Genomic DNA, 19058 nt, shown 5'->3' on the forward strand with positions numbered 1-19058 from the left:
AAATATTAAAAATTATTGTCCACAAAGTAAGTTTCTCTTATATTATTGATACTCTTTGACTCGCATATATAAATAAGTTATTAGACCCTCGCTTTCTATCTCGACCGCCCAAAGAAAAAGGTGCTTTCAATTCAAAAACTTCAAATGTTTTGAATAAGTAAACTCATAAAGTGGCTTCATGTCTTCGCTTGAGTTTCTCATTTTCCTTCATCCATCTATCTCTAGTTTATGTCAATTGTCAATTTTATCTGTCTTTTTATACGAGTAGCAGAATGTGGAGAAATATAGCCATGGTGGGGCGCTTTTCTAGTCCCATTATTACGGCTATATATTGACTAGTATTTAATTTGTTGTATTAATTAGAGTTTCCATATATATAGAAATATTACTAATAATATTGTGTATTGCAAAAAAAAAAAATTCTTCTGAATTCCAGATATGGTTATATTTATAATGAACAATCTTCATTTCTAAATTTACTTACTACATTTGTATTAAAATCAAATTCCTCTGCCCTGATTTTTTGTCTTTTGATAGTGGGAATGAATGGAAGTAATATAAGTTGGAGAATTTGACAATTTGTCTTGGGATCGATTGGAAGGTAGAATTTTTTAAAAAAAATATTTTATTTTAATGTCAATGTGTAATTGAGAAAATGGAACAAAAAAAAAAGTTCCATGCAACTGGCATGTTGTATTTTTCTATTGATTTTGACGGACCTGCATAAAGTTTAAGTTATTTATAATTAATAAAGATGTATGTGCTTCACTTTATCCGTCCAAGTTTCCAACTATATGCTTTATATATGCTTACACATTTTCTTTCATTCAATTTTATGCCTAAATAAACATTCAACATATATACGACAAGACTTTTTCTTTTCAGTCCAAATATATATAACTCTTGCATGTCATTATTGGTATTTTAAATAGCCCAACTAATTATATGTTGAAAACTATTTGAAACATTTAAAACGTCAGAGTTGAATTGTCAACTGCTTACATATAGATGAATAATTCACAACGTGCGACATGTTGATATTCACTACTAGTAACATACATTCACACCACTAGGAGAAAAATCAATTGAATTTGGATGATTTGGTTCCTTTTTTTTAAGGATTCAATTATTAATTAGGAGAGCTCAAACATTTGTTAATTACTGATGAGTATAAAAATTAGTCGATCAGCTAGAATCAAGGCATGTACTGTAGGTCATTATTCTATGTATGCTAAGAGAAAATAGATAAAATGCTTGAAGATTTTGATGATTTTTTTTTTCTGTTCATTGAGATCAAGGATTAAGAGAAAGTATAGAGAGTCAATGGAGTATCTGTATAATGTGTACAATTGGGGTTTAGGGATGTTCGATTCAGTAGGATATAAGATGCTTATTATCCCTAGTATTCGGATGGTTATTCTGGATAATATGGGTGCATTGTGTTTGAGAAATTAGTAGTATTTTATCTTGGATGTTTATTTTTTAACTCATATTGAGCCAAATAAACAGTCCATTGTACACATTATACAAATACTTCATTGGCTCTCTAGCAGGATTCAAGGATTAATCCGTTTGCTGCTTTATTTAAGAATTTGTCGCTAACTAATGAGTTGTTACATATATAGGTTAAGAATCAAATACCTGACATTTGCTTAAACGTATTAGTGAGCTAATCACTACATCAAACCAAATTAATTTGTTCAACGAAATTTGATGATTCAAGTTCAGTTTTTCAACCCATCATGGCACCACAAAAAGCACTGATGAAATTGAAGCAGAAACCAGGGTCTCGTATATATGAATGATATTAAGCCCAATATAATGCTTTGGGCTTATCCTATTTAATGATTTGGACCTTCTGTTGGGCCTTTTCCTTGACTGAATCCCAACGCGGTTGACTAAAAAAAAAAAAACAAGAAACTTGTTAGATTCATCTATAGCACTCTTCAATCCAAAATGGACTCTCTTAATTTTATTTTTTTTTAATTGTTTGCTAAAGTATGGTATTTTTTTTTCTTTCAAGTGAGATAAAAAAAAACATATGAAAAATATATTAAATGATAAAAAATACATTTTATCAAATAATTAAAAAAAATTAAAAGGATTCACTCCCTTCTTCAATCCTCATTCATGTTGCATACAAGGTATCAATTTAGTAGTGAAATTTCTGGATTTATAATAGGTACATTTCGAGTTTGAAACTTAATTGAGGCTAATTATGAATAAAAACTTTTAATATTGTGTATATGAGTGTGTAATGTACGTGAGTATTATAATGTTATAATATTTAAAATTGAAGATTATTCAACCCAATGTCACAAAAAAAATCATGTTTGAGTTAATTTTAAACTTTTATTATTGTTGGTTTTATGTAAATCAATGATCAAACACAAACTATTATAGTAGAAATCATTTTATTCAGAATTTTTTTAGTTATTTTTTAAATTTTATTTAAAAATTCATTATTATTTAATAATTATTATATGTATAATATAGAATTTAAATTTTTGACAATTAATTAAATAAATGAGTAAGCTAACTATTGAACTAATCTAAATTGATTTCCATCAAATTCAAAGCTTATTGTCAGTTTATCACTAATAAAATGCTAAAGTGATTGTCACTAATGTTCTTTCATAGGAAAAACAAAATGAAGTGATGTACTAATTCATCTCTAAAATAATTTGTTTTAAATCAATTTTCCTCCCCTAGTGCGTGCAGCCGTGCACCACGATCCTCATTGCTATGTGATTTTTTTGTTGACATCAGTCGATCTTTTATTACATAATTAATAGTTAATTGGTTTAGAGAAAAGCAATAAAAACAGGTTATGCAAATGCAAACAAACACTTGCCTTGGTTGGAAACTTTCCGTTTTGGGAAAACGAAACAAATTCTTGTCCTTTTGATGAAATGACTGCATTACCCCCAACTAAGGAATGAATAAACAACTCTTTTGTTTCCTAAGAAAATGAGAAAGGAAAGGGTATATAGGTAAATAGAATTGTGGCGGCACATGTGTGTGAAATTGTGAATGCTCAAGGGTCAACATATTAGTGTAGAGGCATAATGAACCGTCAAACGAACAAAGAAGCAACACGTGTTGTATGCTCACCATCCTAGTGGAAAGACCTAATGCCACTCTACACAACCTTGCATACACGTGTCACACGCAGCTACCAAAAGCTTCAATACAATCAAAATCAAATAAACTTACTATAAATAATAATTGTATCTTATCCTAGGTCTAAATTTGAGAACATACTAACTCTTCATTATTAGAAACACACTTCACTTAATATGGGTAGGTCAACTGGGGCACTGTCCGTCGGCAAGGTCATTGGAGAAGTTGTCGACCCCTTCACTCCGACCGCTGAAATCACAGTTATCTACGGCTCCAAACAGGTGGCTAACGGTTGTGAAATCAAACCTTCTCTAGCAGCTGATAAACCCCATGTTCAAATTCTAGGTTCCTCTAATAATGCTGCCCATCTCTACACTCTGGTATTATATGCCACCATTATTTATATATTAATATTAATTCATCAATAAATAAATAGTTCATCAAATTACATTATGTAGGAAAAATGGTAGAACTTTATTTTGAGGTTAGTTATTATTTATTTCTTATAATAATGTTGCACTGTGTGGTTTGTGTTTATAATATGTTTTGGTATAGGTAATGGTGGATCCTGATGCTCCAAGTCCTAGTGAACCATCATACAGAGAGTGGCTCCACTGGTATTCAATTACACTTGGTCTATTCTTTTATTCCAATAATTGCAGATTGTTAAAAATTATGTTAGCTAAATCTAGCTAGGGTTAAAATTTGATATCGTTCGGTACTATGTTGCAACCATTGTTCTTTTAAGACATCTTTGTTAAAAGTTTATAGCACCAAAGAGTTCAAAGAAAGAAATAATGATAAGGTGGATGTTGTTTTGGATTATCGTTGTATTAATACGAACTCCATGCTTCTATTTATTAAATATTTGTATAGATCAGTAAATACTTTGCGAAGAAAATCTAATCCTAAACTATTTAACCTATAATGTTAATTGTTTGATGAATTAGAAAAAAAATAAGAGAGGGAGAAAAATAAGTTATTCTTATAGTCGAAGAGAATAAAAAATTTATTTAAAAATATTTGTTGAGTTATTATACTTTATATATTATGTACTCTTTATGTATTCTTATTAAAAAAAATTATAACAAATAACAAATAAATCTATATCTATTAAAAATACTATGTACTCTTTATTATTACTTACTAAAAAATAATCTAACATCTTGCATTATAATCAAGAAATTGCATTATAATCAAGAAATTGTAAATATAGATAAAGATATATTGTATAAATGATGACATATAATTTACAATTCATATTGATTATGATTGAAATTGACAGGATGGTTGTGGATATCCCTAATGGTTCTGATGTCACTCAAGGTTAGTAAATAATAAACAAGAACTTGTGTCACATAATAAGCATTTAATTTTGATATAATATATATTATAAAATAATATATCAGTAAAAATAATTATTTTTTATATTGATTGAATAAATAATTATTTAAAAAATAGATATAATTATACAATTATATAAAATATTTTATATCTTCAATATCAATGAATCAAAATTAAATTTCACCTAATAATGTATGAATGTGATTGACATATATTGGTTTTGAAACTATATTACTGTAGGGAAGGAGTTGGTGACGTACACAGGACCATGTCCACCGGTGGGAATTCACCGCTACGTTTTTGCAGTATTTAATCAAAGTAATGAAGGCCCAACAACTCAAATTGGGCCTCCAAATGGACGGCCCAATTTCAATACTCGCCAGTTTGCTTCCCAACACTATCTTGGGCCTCCGGTTGCCGCTATATACTTCAATTCTCAGAAGGAACCTAAGACTAGGAAACGTCAATGACATTCAAACTTTGTCATTTCCTATGACCAAAAAGAAAAAAACTTTGTCATTTCCTGTGGCTGAGGCTTGTACCATTTGCCTCCTAATGTGTCTGTGTGTTGTGCTTGGACCTTGGTTTGTGTTTCTACTTTCTTCGGTAGTTTTGTATGGTTTTGTTACCTATGTTATCAATGCTGCTGTCCTTTTAGCTAGGATTCTTAATGTTTGATCTTCAAGGTTTGATTAATTAATTGTATGCAAAAGTGTGACACTAAAATTTCTGGGATAAACGCTTGTTAAGTTAAATATATTTGTAAAATTGTATAAATTGAATCCTCAACTACCGTGTTAAATCAATGATTGTTGTGCGGATTACATTTTTAAATGATGTTTTAACGATGAGTGTGTAAACCGAACAAATAATGAGAGGTTCATAGACATCGATGTGGTTGAATTTTATGCATGTAAACGTGACACGTTACCTGAAGTAGCAACACATATGTTGCTATCATTGGAGAACAGCATGCAAGCAAACCAGCAACTAAAGATGATGATGAGACCAAGTCTTATTATTTGTGTATTGTGGACCAAGAAATTCGTAAACATAAGATGAACTTAATTATTAAGATTTAAAGCTATAAACTTAAAACTTTCATAGTTGTATGCTTCTAAAGTGCAGTTTAATTTGGTCGATATTCTTTACATTGAAAATCGTAGTAAAGATAATTTCTAAATTATAACTCAATTTTTTTCTAGTAATCTCCGTATTTAGTCAGATTCAAGTGGATTAAATTTGGTCTAATCTTAATTGTTTAATTTTATAGTACTGTATTATTAGTTATAAACATAAATTAGATTTAGTCTCACTTTCTAATAAATCAAAACGCCAACAAATATATCTCCCTATTTTTTTCAGAAAATACTCCAAATAAATCACAGCAGTATCAGTCATTACTATGATGATATATTACAAAACTCATCTGGGTTTTATCTTATTTCTTTTATTGCAATAGTTTAATTCCAATTTCCAAGTCAAAGCAAACCAGCTTCAGACGACCGGCCGCTTTATATAGATCAGTAATTTTTCTTTTATTTCACAAAACTTTTTTGTGCTTTTTTTTTTGTATAATTGATTTTTTATCTAATTAAAAAATTATAACGATGTCTTGTAAACAGAACTAATTTTCTAGAATTTAAATTGCTAATTTTCATTAAAAATTGGTAATTTATTAGTATTATTCAATAAAAAATTATTACAAAATAAGAAGACATAATTAATTTTCATTCTACCATTTGAAAAGCATTACAAATAAATAATAATTTCTTATTTGAAAATAGAATTTAGTTTTGATTTCACTTATAATAAACTTGTAAAAATAATTAACTTTTAAAATTATTATATATAAATAATCTTCTAAAAAATTGTACGAAAATATGAAATAATTTACGTACATTAAAATTAATCTATTATAAGTATTGAATTTAAACTTTTATCAGTGATGTTAGCACCCTAAAAATAATACTAAAGTATAAATAGTTTCTTGTTTGATTATTTAAATATGGAAAATATAGTGATTTTTTTTTCTTTTCCATTTTGGTAGGAATTGGAGTGCTCTAGGGTTTCCTGTATTAGTGATGGGCGCCAATCGTTGAACGTCGCCAACATCACATTCACATATTCATTCACGTCAAAAGTTTGTTCCTTTTTTGGTTTTCTTCTCTAATTTCTATAATCATAATCACTGTTCGTCAACGACATCCTCCAAAGGATTATATCCATAGTATGTTCTCTTCTTTCCCAGGTTCTCTCCCTCTTTCAATTTCTATAATATATATTTTTTTAAGTTTATTTATTTATTTATTTAGATTTCGTTTTCGCGGTAGATGTTTGATTTGGCTGATTAGTGAGGAAACTTGTGTTTATTTGATTAGCGGAATGATTTTGATTGTGTTTCTTTCTCCCTATGAATGAATCTTTGATTGGTCAGATCAGAATGCACCTGATCTGATTCTCAGTGCCAATCCTTCAATTTCCCAAAAGCTATTCAATTATCAAACGCTGCCATTCTTAGATAGCAACCACGTGGTGGAAATTGCTGGAACCTCCAAAGAAATTGGAACAAATAATTGGGCCCTCTTGTATTCTCTGTTAACTCATTTCTTAGCTTCTGTATCGCTTTTTTAGGAATTAGAATTTAGAATACACGTTCATTTGGTGTATTCATCCAAAGTTTAATGCTATTGCTCACTATACCTTCTGTGGTTGAACAAGTGAAGAGCAGTAGCTAATATTACCGAAGTAAAGGTTTTGTTTTTATGCAGAAATAGATGGAAAATGAAAATATTAATGAATTATGTGATTAAATCCTTGTTGTGGTTCACTTAGCTATTGATTTGCAGATATCAGATGCATAAACATATAAGGAAAGCTGCTCGATTGTTTCTTCGAGGTCACAGAAGTGGACACCTGGAAGTGGGTAGACATGGGGTGATTGTCACAGCTGGACACAACATCCACCAATACAGGTCCTACATGCAATATAAGTTTCCTGGTGAAGCACGTCGGTCATTGTTGTGGTATGAGACATATGGGAGCTTTCATAAATGTTATTCTCTTAGGAATACTTCAGTAATCTCAGCAAGAAATGCGACGACACTTAATAATGCTCAAATTGCCTGGAAATCACTGTACAGAAAGTATTGTTCCAGTCGTGACACACTTCCCACCATAAATACGATTGCTCAGGCTGTGAGCCTTGCCTTTTCTCGTTATTATTTTCTTGTCCCTGGCATTTTTGCGCTTACATGTGGAGAGCTTGCATTGGCTCGGGGAAATTGGGTAGATGCAGATCGCTACCAATCACAGAATGCTCTGTATGTTCGTGCACAAGATGGGTACAATTACATGTTTGCTTTTACATACCTTGTAGTTGAAGGAATTGTCCTATTACTTAGAGCTCTATATCTAGCCATATTATTCTCTCCAAGTATCGTGATGGCACCATTTGCAGACTATCTTGGACCAAAATACAGGGAATTGTGGCTCCAGGTCGTTCATCGTACGCTAGAAAAGTCAGGTCCAGCATTCATAAAATGGGGTCAGTGGGCAGCTACACGGCCTGATCTGTTTCCACGAGATCTATGCTCTAAGCTTTCAGAACTTCATTCCAAAGCTCCTGAGCATAGCTTTAACTACACAAAGAAAACTATAGAAAAAGCATTTGGCCGAAAAATTTCTGAGATTTTTGAAAACTTTGAAGAATTGCCTGTCGCATCTGGAAGCATTGCCCAAGTGCATCGTGCTAAATTAAAATATCGTTATCCTGGTCAACAAGGAAACCTCATGGATGTAGCTGTAAAGGTTAGGCATCCTGGTGTGGGAGAATCAATCAGAAGAGATTTTGCTATCCTAAATTTGGCGGCAAAACTTTCAAACTTCATCCCTGCCCTAAATTGGCTAAGGTTAGATGAGAGTGTGCAACAGTTTGCAGTTTACCTGGTGCATCCTGCTGTATTGGTAGAAACGTATGAGAAGGGGGAAAGTGTATCGCATTATGTTGATGATCTTCAAGGACATGAAAGGATTAAGTCTGCTCTTGCTCACATTGGGACTCATGCACTCTTGAAGATGCTTCTGGTAAAAAATATCTCTTTTATTTGTAAACTTTTGTCCTGTTGCATTGTGTTGATTGGTGATAGCATCAGAATCAATGCTTTTATTTTGAGCCTTCTTGATATATATATTTCTCATCATAAAAGCGAAAATTATTATTACTCATGGATCATGACTTGAAATAATATAACTAGGGAACAAGAATATTAAGTTATTGGCTTATGTTTAAAAATATCTAGCTTAACCCTAGCTATTTCAACATGTATGGAGCACAGGAGCAATTGTTAGGAAATTAAGATGCTAATATATACATCCAAGTTAGGTCTGGGTTTGATTTGTCCTATTTAATTGGTTAAGCAACTATAAACCTGGTGAAATAAATTGTTATTTCTCTGTTTTTTTCTTTTTGGTTCATCAAGGTGTATGATAAATAGTAATCTTGGAAATTGTGGCCATTTGGATAGGTTTCTTTGTTAGATGTGGGGTGTGCAGTGATATGAGGAGCTTTTCTTACATAATTAGTCAGTGTTGGTTGTTTAAATTATTTATTTATTTTCCTTTTAGGAGAGCATCCTGGTGGTTGTGCTCAACTGTCTCATCTCATCTTTATATAATCATTTTCCTTGTTCAAATTAGTAGTCTGTTGACTTCTGTCAGTAATCATTTTATGGCTCAATTTTAATGTGAACTTGAAGCATGGGTCCTACAATAGTTTTAGCATCGAACATCCTTAAGTTTTAGCTTCCAAGACATTGGGATGTCTCCTTTCAGGTGGACAACTTCATTCATGCAGACATGCATCCTGGAAATATCCTTGTCCGAGTGTCTCAGAGCAATTCTCGGAAACGGCTCTTCAAATCAAAGCCTCATGTAATTTTCCTTGATGTAGGCATGACTGCTGAATTGTCTGGCAGTGATCGAGTTAATTTAGTGGAATTTTTCAAAGCTGTTGCGCTCCGAGATGGCCGAACTGCTGCACTATGTGCACTCAGTTTATCAAAACAACAGAATTGCCCAAATCCAAATGCTTTTATTGAGGTATTTTCGTTTTCAAAATAATATTTTTCTTTCCACTTGCATTAGTTATGAATCAACCATATGCTAGTTAGACATCAATTATAAATTTGATATCTAGTGTTAAAATCTATATGCACTACAATATGTTATATAGGGACAAATATCCAGGCTTTGTGATTGATTGAACCCAAATCATCAAATATGAACAAGATATCATTTTGGCCATTTTTCCTGTTACCCATAGACACTGGTTTTTATTTTAGCGGCTTATACACATTTCGTTTTAATGTAATTTTGAACCTTATTCATTGTCTGCTCGTGAACAGGAAGTAGAAGAGGCATTTACATTTTGGGGCACTCCAGAAGGTGATCTGGTTCATCCTGCCGAGTGCATGGAGCAATTACTTGAGAAAGTTCGGCGTCATAGAGTTAATATTGATGGCAATGTATGTACCGTCATGGTGACGACTTTGGTTCTTGAGGTAACTACTTTTCTTCTTTTTACCCAATTGACATTTATGGAAATGCTTCAGCTTGAAGATGCATTTAGATTTTGAGCATTTCCCTACCCCATACTGTGAAGGATAAGCCTTCCTATTCCCTTGTCCATTGCCACATTTCTATTTGCCAATGTGATTCACCTGAAGTTAGTAACATTGAATTTGCAGGGTTGGCAGCGAAAGCTTGATCCTGGATACAACGTGATGCAGACGCTGCAGACGTTGCTACTTAGAGCTGATTGGGCAAAGTCTCTTTCTTACACAATTGACGGACTCATGGCTCCTTGAATAGGCTGTGTTTGTTGAGGTTCATTTCTTAGGAAACAATTTTGACAAAGATAAAAACATCACCTGTCCTAGGGTGGTGTCTTACTCGCATCTGCCCAATTTTTTTGTTCTTTCTTTTTCTTGTTACCTTGTAGGGGGGAACAAGATTATCCCCTGTATTCATCTTTTGTTAATTTCCCATAGTTTTACTGTGAGGATCACAGCTTGTAAGAAAGTGAGAAAGTGAAAGTAAACAGATAATAAAACGGTGAAATATTCATCTCTCCTCCTTTACACTTTGTTGCACGGTTGCACCATGGCAAGATGCAGGAACGTGCTTGGGATCGTATAGTTTACTAACCGAATTTAATGAAATTTAACGTTGTATTTTGAACCATTCTGTTCTTGTTACCTTTTCTAACATTGTCTCCTTCCTTATCGTTTATATTGAATTTTTTAACCAAATTAAACATAAATATAACAAAAGAGATTAATCATTTAATCTTTCTATATACTAAGTAAATTAATTCTTTCAGTAAATAAACTAAATATATATTAATCGTTTTGTAAACAAATTACACATAAATACAATAAAGTAGATTAAGTACATGACTTACGCGTAGTGCACAGGACATATATTAGGGGTCTATTAATGTAACTAGAAGTCATTTAGTTAGTATTCGTTGTTTGTGTGATTAAATAAAGTTTTAATTTTTTGGGGTTGTATAACAATAACAAAGTGTAACAATATTTATTTAAATATACAAATATAATAGCTTTCACATTTAAGTGAAATTCGCTATTATGGGCTAGAAAAATAACTAAATTATTCAGCTGAAAAGTAGATGACAGAACAGTCTTATACACTGTATAATGGATTTTTTTATATGAAGAACTTTTTCAAGTTAAAAATAACAACGATTAGTAATAATACAAAAATACCAACAAATTTTTACAATACGAGAAACTTTTTCAAGTTAAAAATAACAACGATTAGTAATAATACAAAAATACCAACAAATTTTTACAATGAATCAACATTTGGCCTGTGCGTAGCGCAGGTTTTACACTAGTGTACTACAAGACTGGGGAATTTTGATAAAAGTAAAAAACAACCAATTCCATTTCAGTGCATCTACAAAGTTGTCACCAACAGCTAGAACTTGAGATTGAGATGCAAAAACTGCTGCCATGATTATTAACACCTGGCAACAAAAAACAAATCTAAACAGCAATAAGCATAATTTTATTCCGTGCATCGTTTAAGATAAGCCCTGCTATTGCATGGGTAAGAAATCTAAGCAGCCCTTGAATTCTTTTAATTTTATTTCAGATTCATGAGAAGCATGAATGTCAGAAAATAAGCTGAAACTAATGAATTAAACTCCTAACTAAATCTACACAAGATGACAATTAATCTGTACAAGAGGTTGTTGAACTGGTGATTGAGAAGGGAGTGATCAAGCTTTGCTTGTAAAGTCACGTATTTCTTTAATTGCTGTATTCATGCTATAGAGAGCCATCTTCTTCACCTATATGATGAAGACAAAGCAGAAACAAAGGCTAGGTCAATTTGGTGCATACATCTAACAGAAGAAAGCAGTTAATGGTAAATAATGATATCATGATGAAATGTACCTCAAGCTTGTCTACTTTTGCTATATGGTCTTTTGGAAGCAGACGAACCTCATCGATCAATTGGATGCTTTCAGAAACGTTCTCAGGGGAAACAAACTCCAATACCACATGAACAGAACACTGCAAGAATCATATAATGTTGTCATACATTCATACTCTTTAATTAGCTAGAGGATAAGAAAATGTTGTATTCAAATGCAAAAAGTACCTTAGGATTCCGAATTTGGTATGGACATCCAGTAGGAATGATAACAGCTTCTCCAACATGTTGCTCAAATGTCCATGGTTCAATTTCTTGAAAATAGTCACAGGTGAGTCCATTTAGTAATCTAGGATTGCAATCTAAAGATAAAACAGACAAAGCTATACTTACCAAATTCCTCCTTAAGTCTCATTTTGTGAAAATTGTTGAGATAGAAGCTCTGATCAAGAATTGGATGAACCATCTGCATAAGAGAAACCAAACAAATCATCACCAACTGAAACAAGATCATGATTAAGAGGGAATGGTCTTCTTAGGAACTTACCTCCTCTTGGTATTCATGGCTATAAGAAAATTCATCATGATGCCTTTTGAGGTATTCCAAGAGCTTTGGTACATCTTCTCTCCGAAAGACATCCCACTGAGCACCCGAATCCTCAGTAAACTTGCTTTTATCACCGTTCGGATTTTCTAAGGTTCTTCTAGTATTATCATGGTCTGGAGACATTTCAGTGCTTTTAACTGTCTTGTGGATAGGTGAAGAACTTTGCGCTTTTCCAGCATCAGAAACTAAATCACATTCTCCACTCCCAGAGGTATCGGTGTCTAAACTGTGACTAGTTTTCGTTCTGGCTTCAGTGGGGATAGAAGATATTCTATTGACTCTCCTGAAAAAGTCCATCCCTTCTCTTACCACACCTTGATGTCCATTTTGTTCTGTGTCTTCAGCATGCTCAGCAGTAATTTTGGAAGACTCCCTTCGACATAAAGCTTTGTGCTTTTTCAATAATCTGCGTATTTTAGTAAGGTGTTCTGCAGACAGAGGGACATCTGTGGTATGTGCCATAATGTTAACCTGTGAAAATTTATATATCAGACATCAGGTGAATGGAATCAATAAATATTATCTGCAGAAAATTCTTTTACTGAGAACCATCAAGCAAAGCTATTTGGCATAATGCATTTGCACGTGAGTTCAAAAGTTCAAGAGAGAACATATAAATTGTATTTCAAGGTGTGGGCGACGGACATACATCCATACAAATAATTTTCACTCCGGCCAAAAATAAAAAAATAAAAATTTTACTTCTTCTCCCTTGTGCAAACATTCATGTCATACCATATGTTATGTTGGAGACAACACCTACTGTATGCATGGTGCATTGATTTGGAAAACAAGCTTGTTTGTATTAGATTTGAGCAATTGATGAAACCAAATACAAATTTCTCAAGGATTTAAAGTATGTACTTCAATTTCACAGAACAATGCATATTTGTTAACCAATTCCTAATAAACACAACATCTGTTAACTAAGGGTTTGGCCATATTTTGGTCACAGCATCTCCATGCAACAATTTAGTGGAGTATTCAGTTGACTTCAATGAAGAGCTCCAAGGCTATTAAACTCCACAAAACTTTTGTGAAAAACTTTGAGCAACAATATAGAAAGTAGCATGATTTGTATTTCGAATATTCAATATTTTTCACACACAGATCTGCAAGAGACATACACGCAAGGAGAAAAAGAACACACTGTTTCACCAAGTAGGAAGCATTCCAGGAGGATGCTTATTACTCCAGAGGAAGGAATACCCTCGGAGTTAACAGAACATGAGATGTGCATAAAAGATGAATATCACAATTTGGTCAAAAAAAGAAGTATATTTTGAAATATATTGACACTAGCAATCACTTTTCCATGCTGGAATAGAGATTCAATAAACAAAAATGCTTACAAAGGTATTACTATTGAGAAATCAAATGCAATGTAACAAGGGAACAAACCAAATCATATGAGTCGTAACATAGTTTGGTCACAGAATCAGTTTCTTCATCAGCGCAGCCGTATGAGATATAGATATATGGTCCCATGTCATGTTTTGTAGTCCCCTGTGGCAAATTTACAGCCATGTTAAGGAAACCAGACATGGGATTCATGTATTCTTGAATTGGTATGGCATCAATTATTGCAGCAAAATGAGCTGGAAACTCTTCTTTGAATAGCTGGGAAGACAACCAGCCTTTTATTTTCAACATCTCATGCCAAGCATTCCTCTGGGGCTGACTTTTAAGGGACCCAGTAAAATACTGCCTAATGTTGATTTCCACCTGCCCAGAGTAAGGACTGAAATTAATATATTTTTTGGTGGGATAAAATAGAATATTACACTTTTAACAATGGTCTTCTGGCTCAAGAGAGCTTCATCACTACGAAGGATATGGATCGTGGATTTAAACATACAATGGGCATATGCACTAAGCATTCTTTAGCCTACGGCTTTTTTTGTTTCTGCAACAAACAGTGATAGTATCAAGTTGAAGAAATCGTAAGATACACAATTAATTTATACTGACCTCACACCAATCCAAACAAGCTTCAAGTAAGTCCTTATTATTCTCATATCTTGTAATGCTCCTCTCAAGATAAGCACAGAACAAGATGAGTGGATCCCAACTGAGGTTTGAAGTACTCTTGAGTGCATCTTGCACTATTACAGGATGGCCCTTCCCCCAGTGTTTCTGAAAGTGTTCAAAATGATCACTAGTAATGTCCAAAATCGTAGGATAAAACAAACAATTATCATTAGAATCTTCTCTTTGAGCTGCCTTTTGCAGCTGCTGATCTCTGTCAATACACAGTAAGCAGGATGAACTTTTATCCAAAATTTCAGGAAATTCATAACTGCAAACTATTTCGTCTGCCATTACTTCCATCTCTTTAATCCAGCTTAAGGGAAAAAGACATCTCAAATCAAGATGGCTATCGCCACAACCACCTAACTCTGTAGATGGACATGACACACCATAGGTACCATCAAACCCTGACGATTCAGGCAATGTTGAAGAGCCAGTTGAGTTTTCGTGTAAAATGGCCTTATCATCCAAAAGGTGGTTTTCACCAGCAGTACAACTGTGTATTTCATCAGGTAGCTTGGACAAATAAGAGCTAACTTCTTCAGAAGTTCTTCCTTGTCTTAATTCCTGACAACAACTTAAGCAAAGGCTATAGGAACAACTAAGGCAGCTTCTATGAAGATCCAGGATGGGTGTTTTGCAGTGATTGCTGAGACAAGTATTGCATACATATTTTCATTCATCAGCAAGTAATATTAGAAAATCATTTAAATTTTCTCAATAGCATAAGCAGAGACGAGCTTACCAGTAATTCTTCTCATTGCGGCCGAATTCAACCTGCTTGACGAGAATATCAGTGATTGTTTTCCCTGGAACACAAAAGCATGTGCTGTAATGCAAAAAATTCAATCCAGAATTATTAATTTTAGAATAATAACAGTTACTACCTTTGATTTTCGCTTCTGTTTCCAGCTCAATATGCTGATCTTCACTTATTTGTTTCAGTACAGGAAGCAGCATACAGATTGAATAATGAAAATGCAATATTCTATCAACTCTGCTTCTACCAGCTAAATATTCCTGACAAATGGCAAAATAGGGAAAATTGAAGTGTTGGGGATGTGCTACTACACAAAAACTGATCAAACAGAAGAGAGCATCACTATTTGATATCAGACCTTACTTTCTCTGTCTTTACGTTGAATAGCCAAGCAATCTTTACAAGTGCAAGTTCCTCTACACACTGGACATGCCATCTTAACTTCATTTTGGGTGTCAAAATACCTGAAGTTATTTCAACAAATAAAATGTCTCACATTTTGATGATCATTACAAAAGGAGCAAGAAGCAGAGGTCATATTGGCAAATATCCTCGTACAAATCATTACTGATCATCGTTTCATCTAAGAGTTGGAGAATTGCATTTTAAATCATCTCAATTATGCATTTAGCTGATCAAACAATGTTTCCTAAAATTTAAAGTTTCGGCATTGTCCAAATTATACTACAGCCTACAGTATAGATACTGAAGGTTTCCCTGTGCACATCAGCACAACAACAAAGCAAGAAATTCAACATGAAGTGAAGTTTTCATAAACAAGTATATCCATAGAACATCATGACCAAAGTTTGAGTAAATAAAATTGAATCATGTCCCAACCTTTCTTTAATGCAATTCATGCAGAAAAACTCTTTCTGGCAGCGAGAACACTTTATCAGATTCCAGGAATCACTTCTCTGGCACCAATGGCACTTCTTCCTCTTACCCTTCTTCAAGTTCACTCCATAAGGCACAACCTTGAAAAACAAAAACAGAAAACATCAGAAACATCAAGATCACAAAAAAACAAAAACAAAAAGAGCCCTTCAAAAAACAGACCTGCAACTTGCCAACAGGGTCTCTCTCAACATTCTTGGACCTGAAGTAACGGGGTGTAAGAGCTCTGCCATGATCAAAGATTCCAACTTTGACATCAAAATGGGAACCCACATTGGTGTAATCATGTGGGGTTGAAGCAGCAGGAGCAATCTCCATAACACCATTGGGCAATTCCCTCCTGAGCTCACCCTCATCATAGTAATGGTGCAGCTCCAAATCCTCCTCCACATTCCCATTCTCACTCTGATCCTTCTTCTTCCCTTTGCTCTTCTCAACCTCTCTCTGCAGAACCATCCTTAGCAGTTCCAAATGCGCATCACGCTTCTCCTTCTTCTTCTTCTTCTTACTCTTCCTCTTAATCGGACCACCCTCTGAACCCCCGGATAATTTCCTCTTCTTCCTCCTGAGCATCATCAACTTTGAAATCCTCGCCCTAATTTCAGTGCTCTTCAAAACGGGGTCGTTTTGGGAAGTGGTGCTGTTTTGCCCCTCCGTCTTGGTGCTCGTTGTTCTCTGAAGCTTCAGTGACTCCGGAACCTTCTGCTTGTACTGGCGGTGGCGCCCTTGAAGGTAGTGAAGCTCGCAGAGTTTGAGGTTGTCCATCACGCGCCGCCGGCACCGCCATTGCCGACCGTCGGTGCGGCTGCACCGCAGGTTGTCCGGCAGAGCTTCTTCCACCTTATTCCGTTTTTTTCCCATGAAAAAAAAATACGATTTTTCTTCCTGGGAAAATTGGGGTTTTTCTCGGGAAAGTTTTGCAGAGAGCGCGGAGAACAGGGGATATTTTTTTTTTTAGATTTTTCTTTGGGGGTTTCAGTTGAGACCGAAGGAGAGTTTTATTTATTGGGGACAGAAAGAAAGAAAAAACAGTGAGAGATTTATTGAAGGAGTGGCATATTCCCGTAATTAATGAGGAATAGGAAGTCCTGTTTAGTCTCATAATCTTCAACACAGGAACGGTTGTGATCATTGATTTCATCAAAGCTTTCCAAAATCATTGATGTCTTTTTTGTTTTGGTCATTCTTCTGATTCAGTTCAAGCAATTCTGTGAAAAACTGCATGCTTTGGATTTTAGAGACTTTTTTTTCTCTTCAATTGATTTATATTTCTTTCCTTTACTGATTCTTTTTGTTTCTGAATTAGATTGAGGAGTTATGTAACAGAAAAATAATCTAAGGTGGTTGTTGATGATGTTGAAATTTAGTAGTTCTATATATATTTTTTCAGCTTTTAATTTTTGTAATTTGCAATGCAGGGGACCAATGTAATTCTGATTTGATGTAAATGTGAGTCTATGTTTTTGTTCTTTTATTTCTCAAATCACAGTCAATGATTTTGATAAAAACTAATTCTGTGCAATCTCTGGTATGTAAGTAGGAAACTGATGCATTGATACCTAAATATACTTTTCATTTTTCATTCATACAAGTTTAAATTATATCTAGCATTATATAGTTTGTGAAAATGTACTTGTTCAAAATAGAAAAACTCAAGTTTTCTAGAGATAAATTGGTCAGTTGTGTTTGATTTTCCTAATTTTTTTTTTCAGTTTTTGATTTTGATGACAGGAAAAATATTTCCCTGCTTATTTTTCGGTGTTCAGTTGTGTAATTAGAGCACTAAATGTGCTTGTTTATAGGCTAAAAGAATACTAAGTAATTAAGTGGAAAATTTGATGAAACCATATCGTGGTGTCTATAATTAAATGCTGAAGAGCACTGTGACCATGCATTTGATTCTATGAGAAGGGAATCTGTCATCATGACACACTGAGTCAAGTAGTTTGTCTTTATTTTGTTCATGACTATTTTTTATAAGATCCAAAAACTAACTAGCTAGCTATAATAGTACAGTGAAGAAGTATGATTGGATTAAAATCTCTAATTGTTTTAATTCATTATTAAAAGTTTAATAATTTAAGTATAGCTTGAAGCTAGAAAGTTTCTAAAATTTTTATTTCTTTTCTTTGTGAAAACGGCTTTCAAGCCTTCTGCATTTTATCATTTTGGCACTGCAATGAATTCAAAGATGGCATCACTTATTTTGTTCATATTTTTCTAGTTTGGTACATATAAACTATCTAAGTACAAGTACTAGTATATAGGCTACCAAAGCCAAGTGGTTCAGATGAGTTGGCATAGTTGTACTTTCATTTTGATGTTGAAAAAGATAATCTACTTACCTAAATGTACCTGTCAAAATGACATCACTAAGTGAAAAGTGTGAGAAATTTTAAGTTTGACAACTAGTAATGAAGAACCTATGAAAGTATGTCACAACTCACAAGTTGAATTGCATGCACAGAGAAGGAGGAAAAATATATTAGGACAAGAATAATAATTAAATCAAAAGAGTAAACTTGATTTTTAACGATATTTATTTATTGAGATAACAATTATTTTGACTTTTGTGTTTTTTAATTTCGTTAATTGATTTTAGATTTTTTAAATAATTAATTAGTTTCCAAATAATCTAATTAGTATTTTATAATACCGAATCAATTAAGTTAGTTAATCTAATTTACTGTTAAGTAATAAGTATTCTTGTATATATTCGTTGCAAGTTTTACCATTACTGTTCTTTGTATGTATATATATTTTCAGAATTCTAACTATGATATAAATTGATTGTATATATATATATATATGTATATCACACTAAATTCTTAT

At 33.2% G+C, this 19058-nt stretch overlaps 3 protein-coding genes across 4 annotated transcripts; 2 read left to right on the forward strand and 1 right to left on the reverse strand.

The window, feature by feature from the left end:
- The first annotated feature begins 3262 nt into the window (after window positions 1–3262).
- On the forward strand, window positions 3263–5241 carry LOC107468507 (protein MOTHER of FT and TFL1). Its single transcript, XM_016087816.3, has 4 exons — window positions 3263–3503; window positions 3679–3740; window positions 4409–4449; window positions 4708–5241. The coding sequence occupies exons 1-4, from the start codon at window positions 3300–3302 to the stop codon at window positions 4935–4937; spliced, it is 537 nt and encodes a 178-aa protein (XP_015943302.1). The 5' UTR covers window positions 3263–3299; the 3' UTR covers window positions 4938–5241.
- A 1253-nt stretch (window positions 5242–6494) lies between these two features.
- LOC107468659 (uncharacterized) lies at window positions 6495–10710 on the forward strand. Of its 2 annotated transcripts, none has more exons than XM_052255314.1 (5): window positions 6495–6718; window positions 7317–8553; window positions 9301–9567; window positions 9873–10028; window positions 10215–10710. In XM_052255314.1, the coding sequence occupies exons 2-5, from the start codon at window positions 7324–7326 to the stop codon at window positions 10332–10334; spliced, it is 1773 nt and encodes a 590-aa protein (XP_052111274.1). In that variant the 5' UTR covers window positions 6495–6718; window positions 7317–7323; the 3' UTR covers window positions 10335–10710. The 2 variants fall into 2 exon arrangements, with proteins under 2 accessions (XP_052111274.1, XP_052111275.1); XM_052255315.1 differs by having other exon boundaries at window positions 6495–6697.
- An 828-nt stretch (window positions 10711–11538) lies between these two features.
- LOC107468654 (lysine-specific demethylase JMJ28) lies at window positions 11539–17514 on the reverse strand. The gene is made up of 12 exons (XM_016087983.3): window positions 16389–17514; window positions 16170–16306; window positions 15688–15793; window positions 15457–15589; window positions 15315–15378; window positions 14510–15218; window positions 13940–14263; window positions 12479–13009; window positions 12325–12397; window positions 12160–12245; window positions 11952–12071; window positions 11539–11845 (listed from the first exon to the last, which is right to left on the reverse strand). Exons 1-12 carry the CDS (start codon window positions 17085–17087, stop codon window positions 11774–11776), a joined length of 3054 nt encoding a protein of 1017 aa, XP_015943469.3. The 5' UTR covers window positions 17088–17514; the 3' UTR covers window positions 11539–11773.
- Window positions 17515–19058: the final 1544 nt, after the last annotated feature.

Source organism: Arachis duranensis, chromosome 10, assembly GCF_000817695.3.
Source record: "Arachis duranensis cultivar V14167 chromosome 10, aradu.V14167.gnm2.J7QH, whole genome shotgun sequence".
In the NCBI taxonomy this organism is placed as follows: Eukaryota; Viridiplantae; Streptophyta; class Magnoliopsida; order Fabales; family Fabaceae; genus Arachis; species Arachis duranensis.

Coding starts and splice junctions, on each gene's coding strand:
- LOC107468507 (XM_016087816.3), top strand. CDS start 3,300: ATGGGTAGGTCAACTGGGGCACTGTCCGTCGGCAAGGTCATTGGAGAA. Junction 3,504..3,678: donor CTGCCCATCTCTACACTCTG/GTATTATATGCC, acceptor GTTTTGGTATAG/GTAATGGTGGATCCTGATGC. Junction 3,741..4,408: donor TACAGAGAGTGGCTCCACTG/GTATTCAATTAC, acceptor TGAAATTGACAG/GATGGTTGTGGATATCCCTA.
- LOC107468659 (XM_052255314.1), top strand. CDS start 7,324: ATGCATAAACATATAAGGAAAGCTGCTCGATTGTTTCTTCGAGGTCAC. Junction 8,554..9,300: donor CACTCTTGAAGATGCTTCTG/GTAAAAAATATC, acceptor GTCTCCTTTCAG/GTGGACAACTTCATTCATGC. Junction 9,568..9,872: donor ATCCAAATGCTTTTATTGAG/GTATTTTCGTTT, acceptor GCTCGTGAACAG/GAAGTAGAAGAGGCATTTAC.
- LOC107468654 (XM_016087983.3), bottom strand. CDS start 17,087: ATGGGAAAAAAACGGAATAAGGTGGAAGAAGCTCTGCCGGACAACCTG. Junction 15,794..16,169: donor ATGAATTGCATTAAAGAAAG/GTTGGGACATGA, acceptor AAATAACTTCAG/GTATTTTGACACCCAAAATG. Junction 12,072..12,159: donor ACCAAATTCGGAATCCTAAG/GTACTTTTTGCA, acceptor TGATTCTTGCAG/TGTTCTGTTCATGTGGTATT.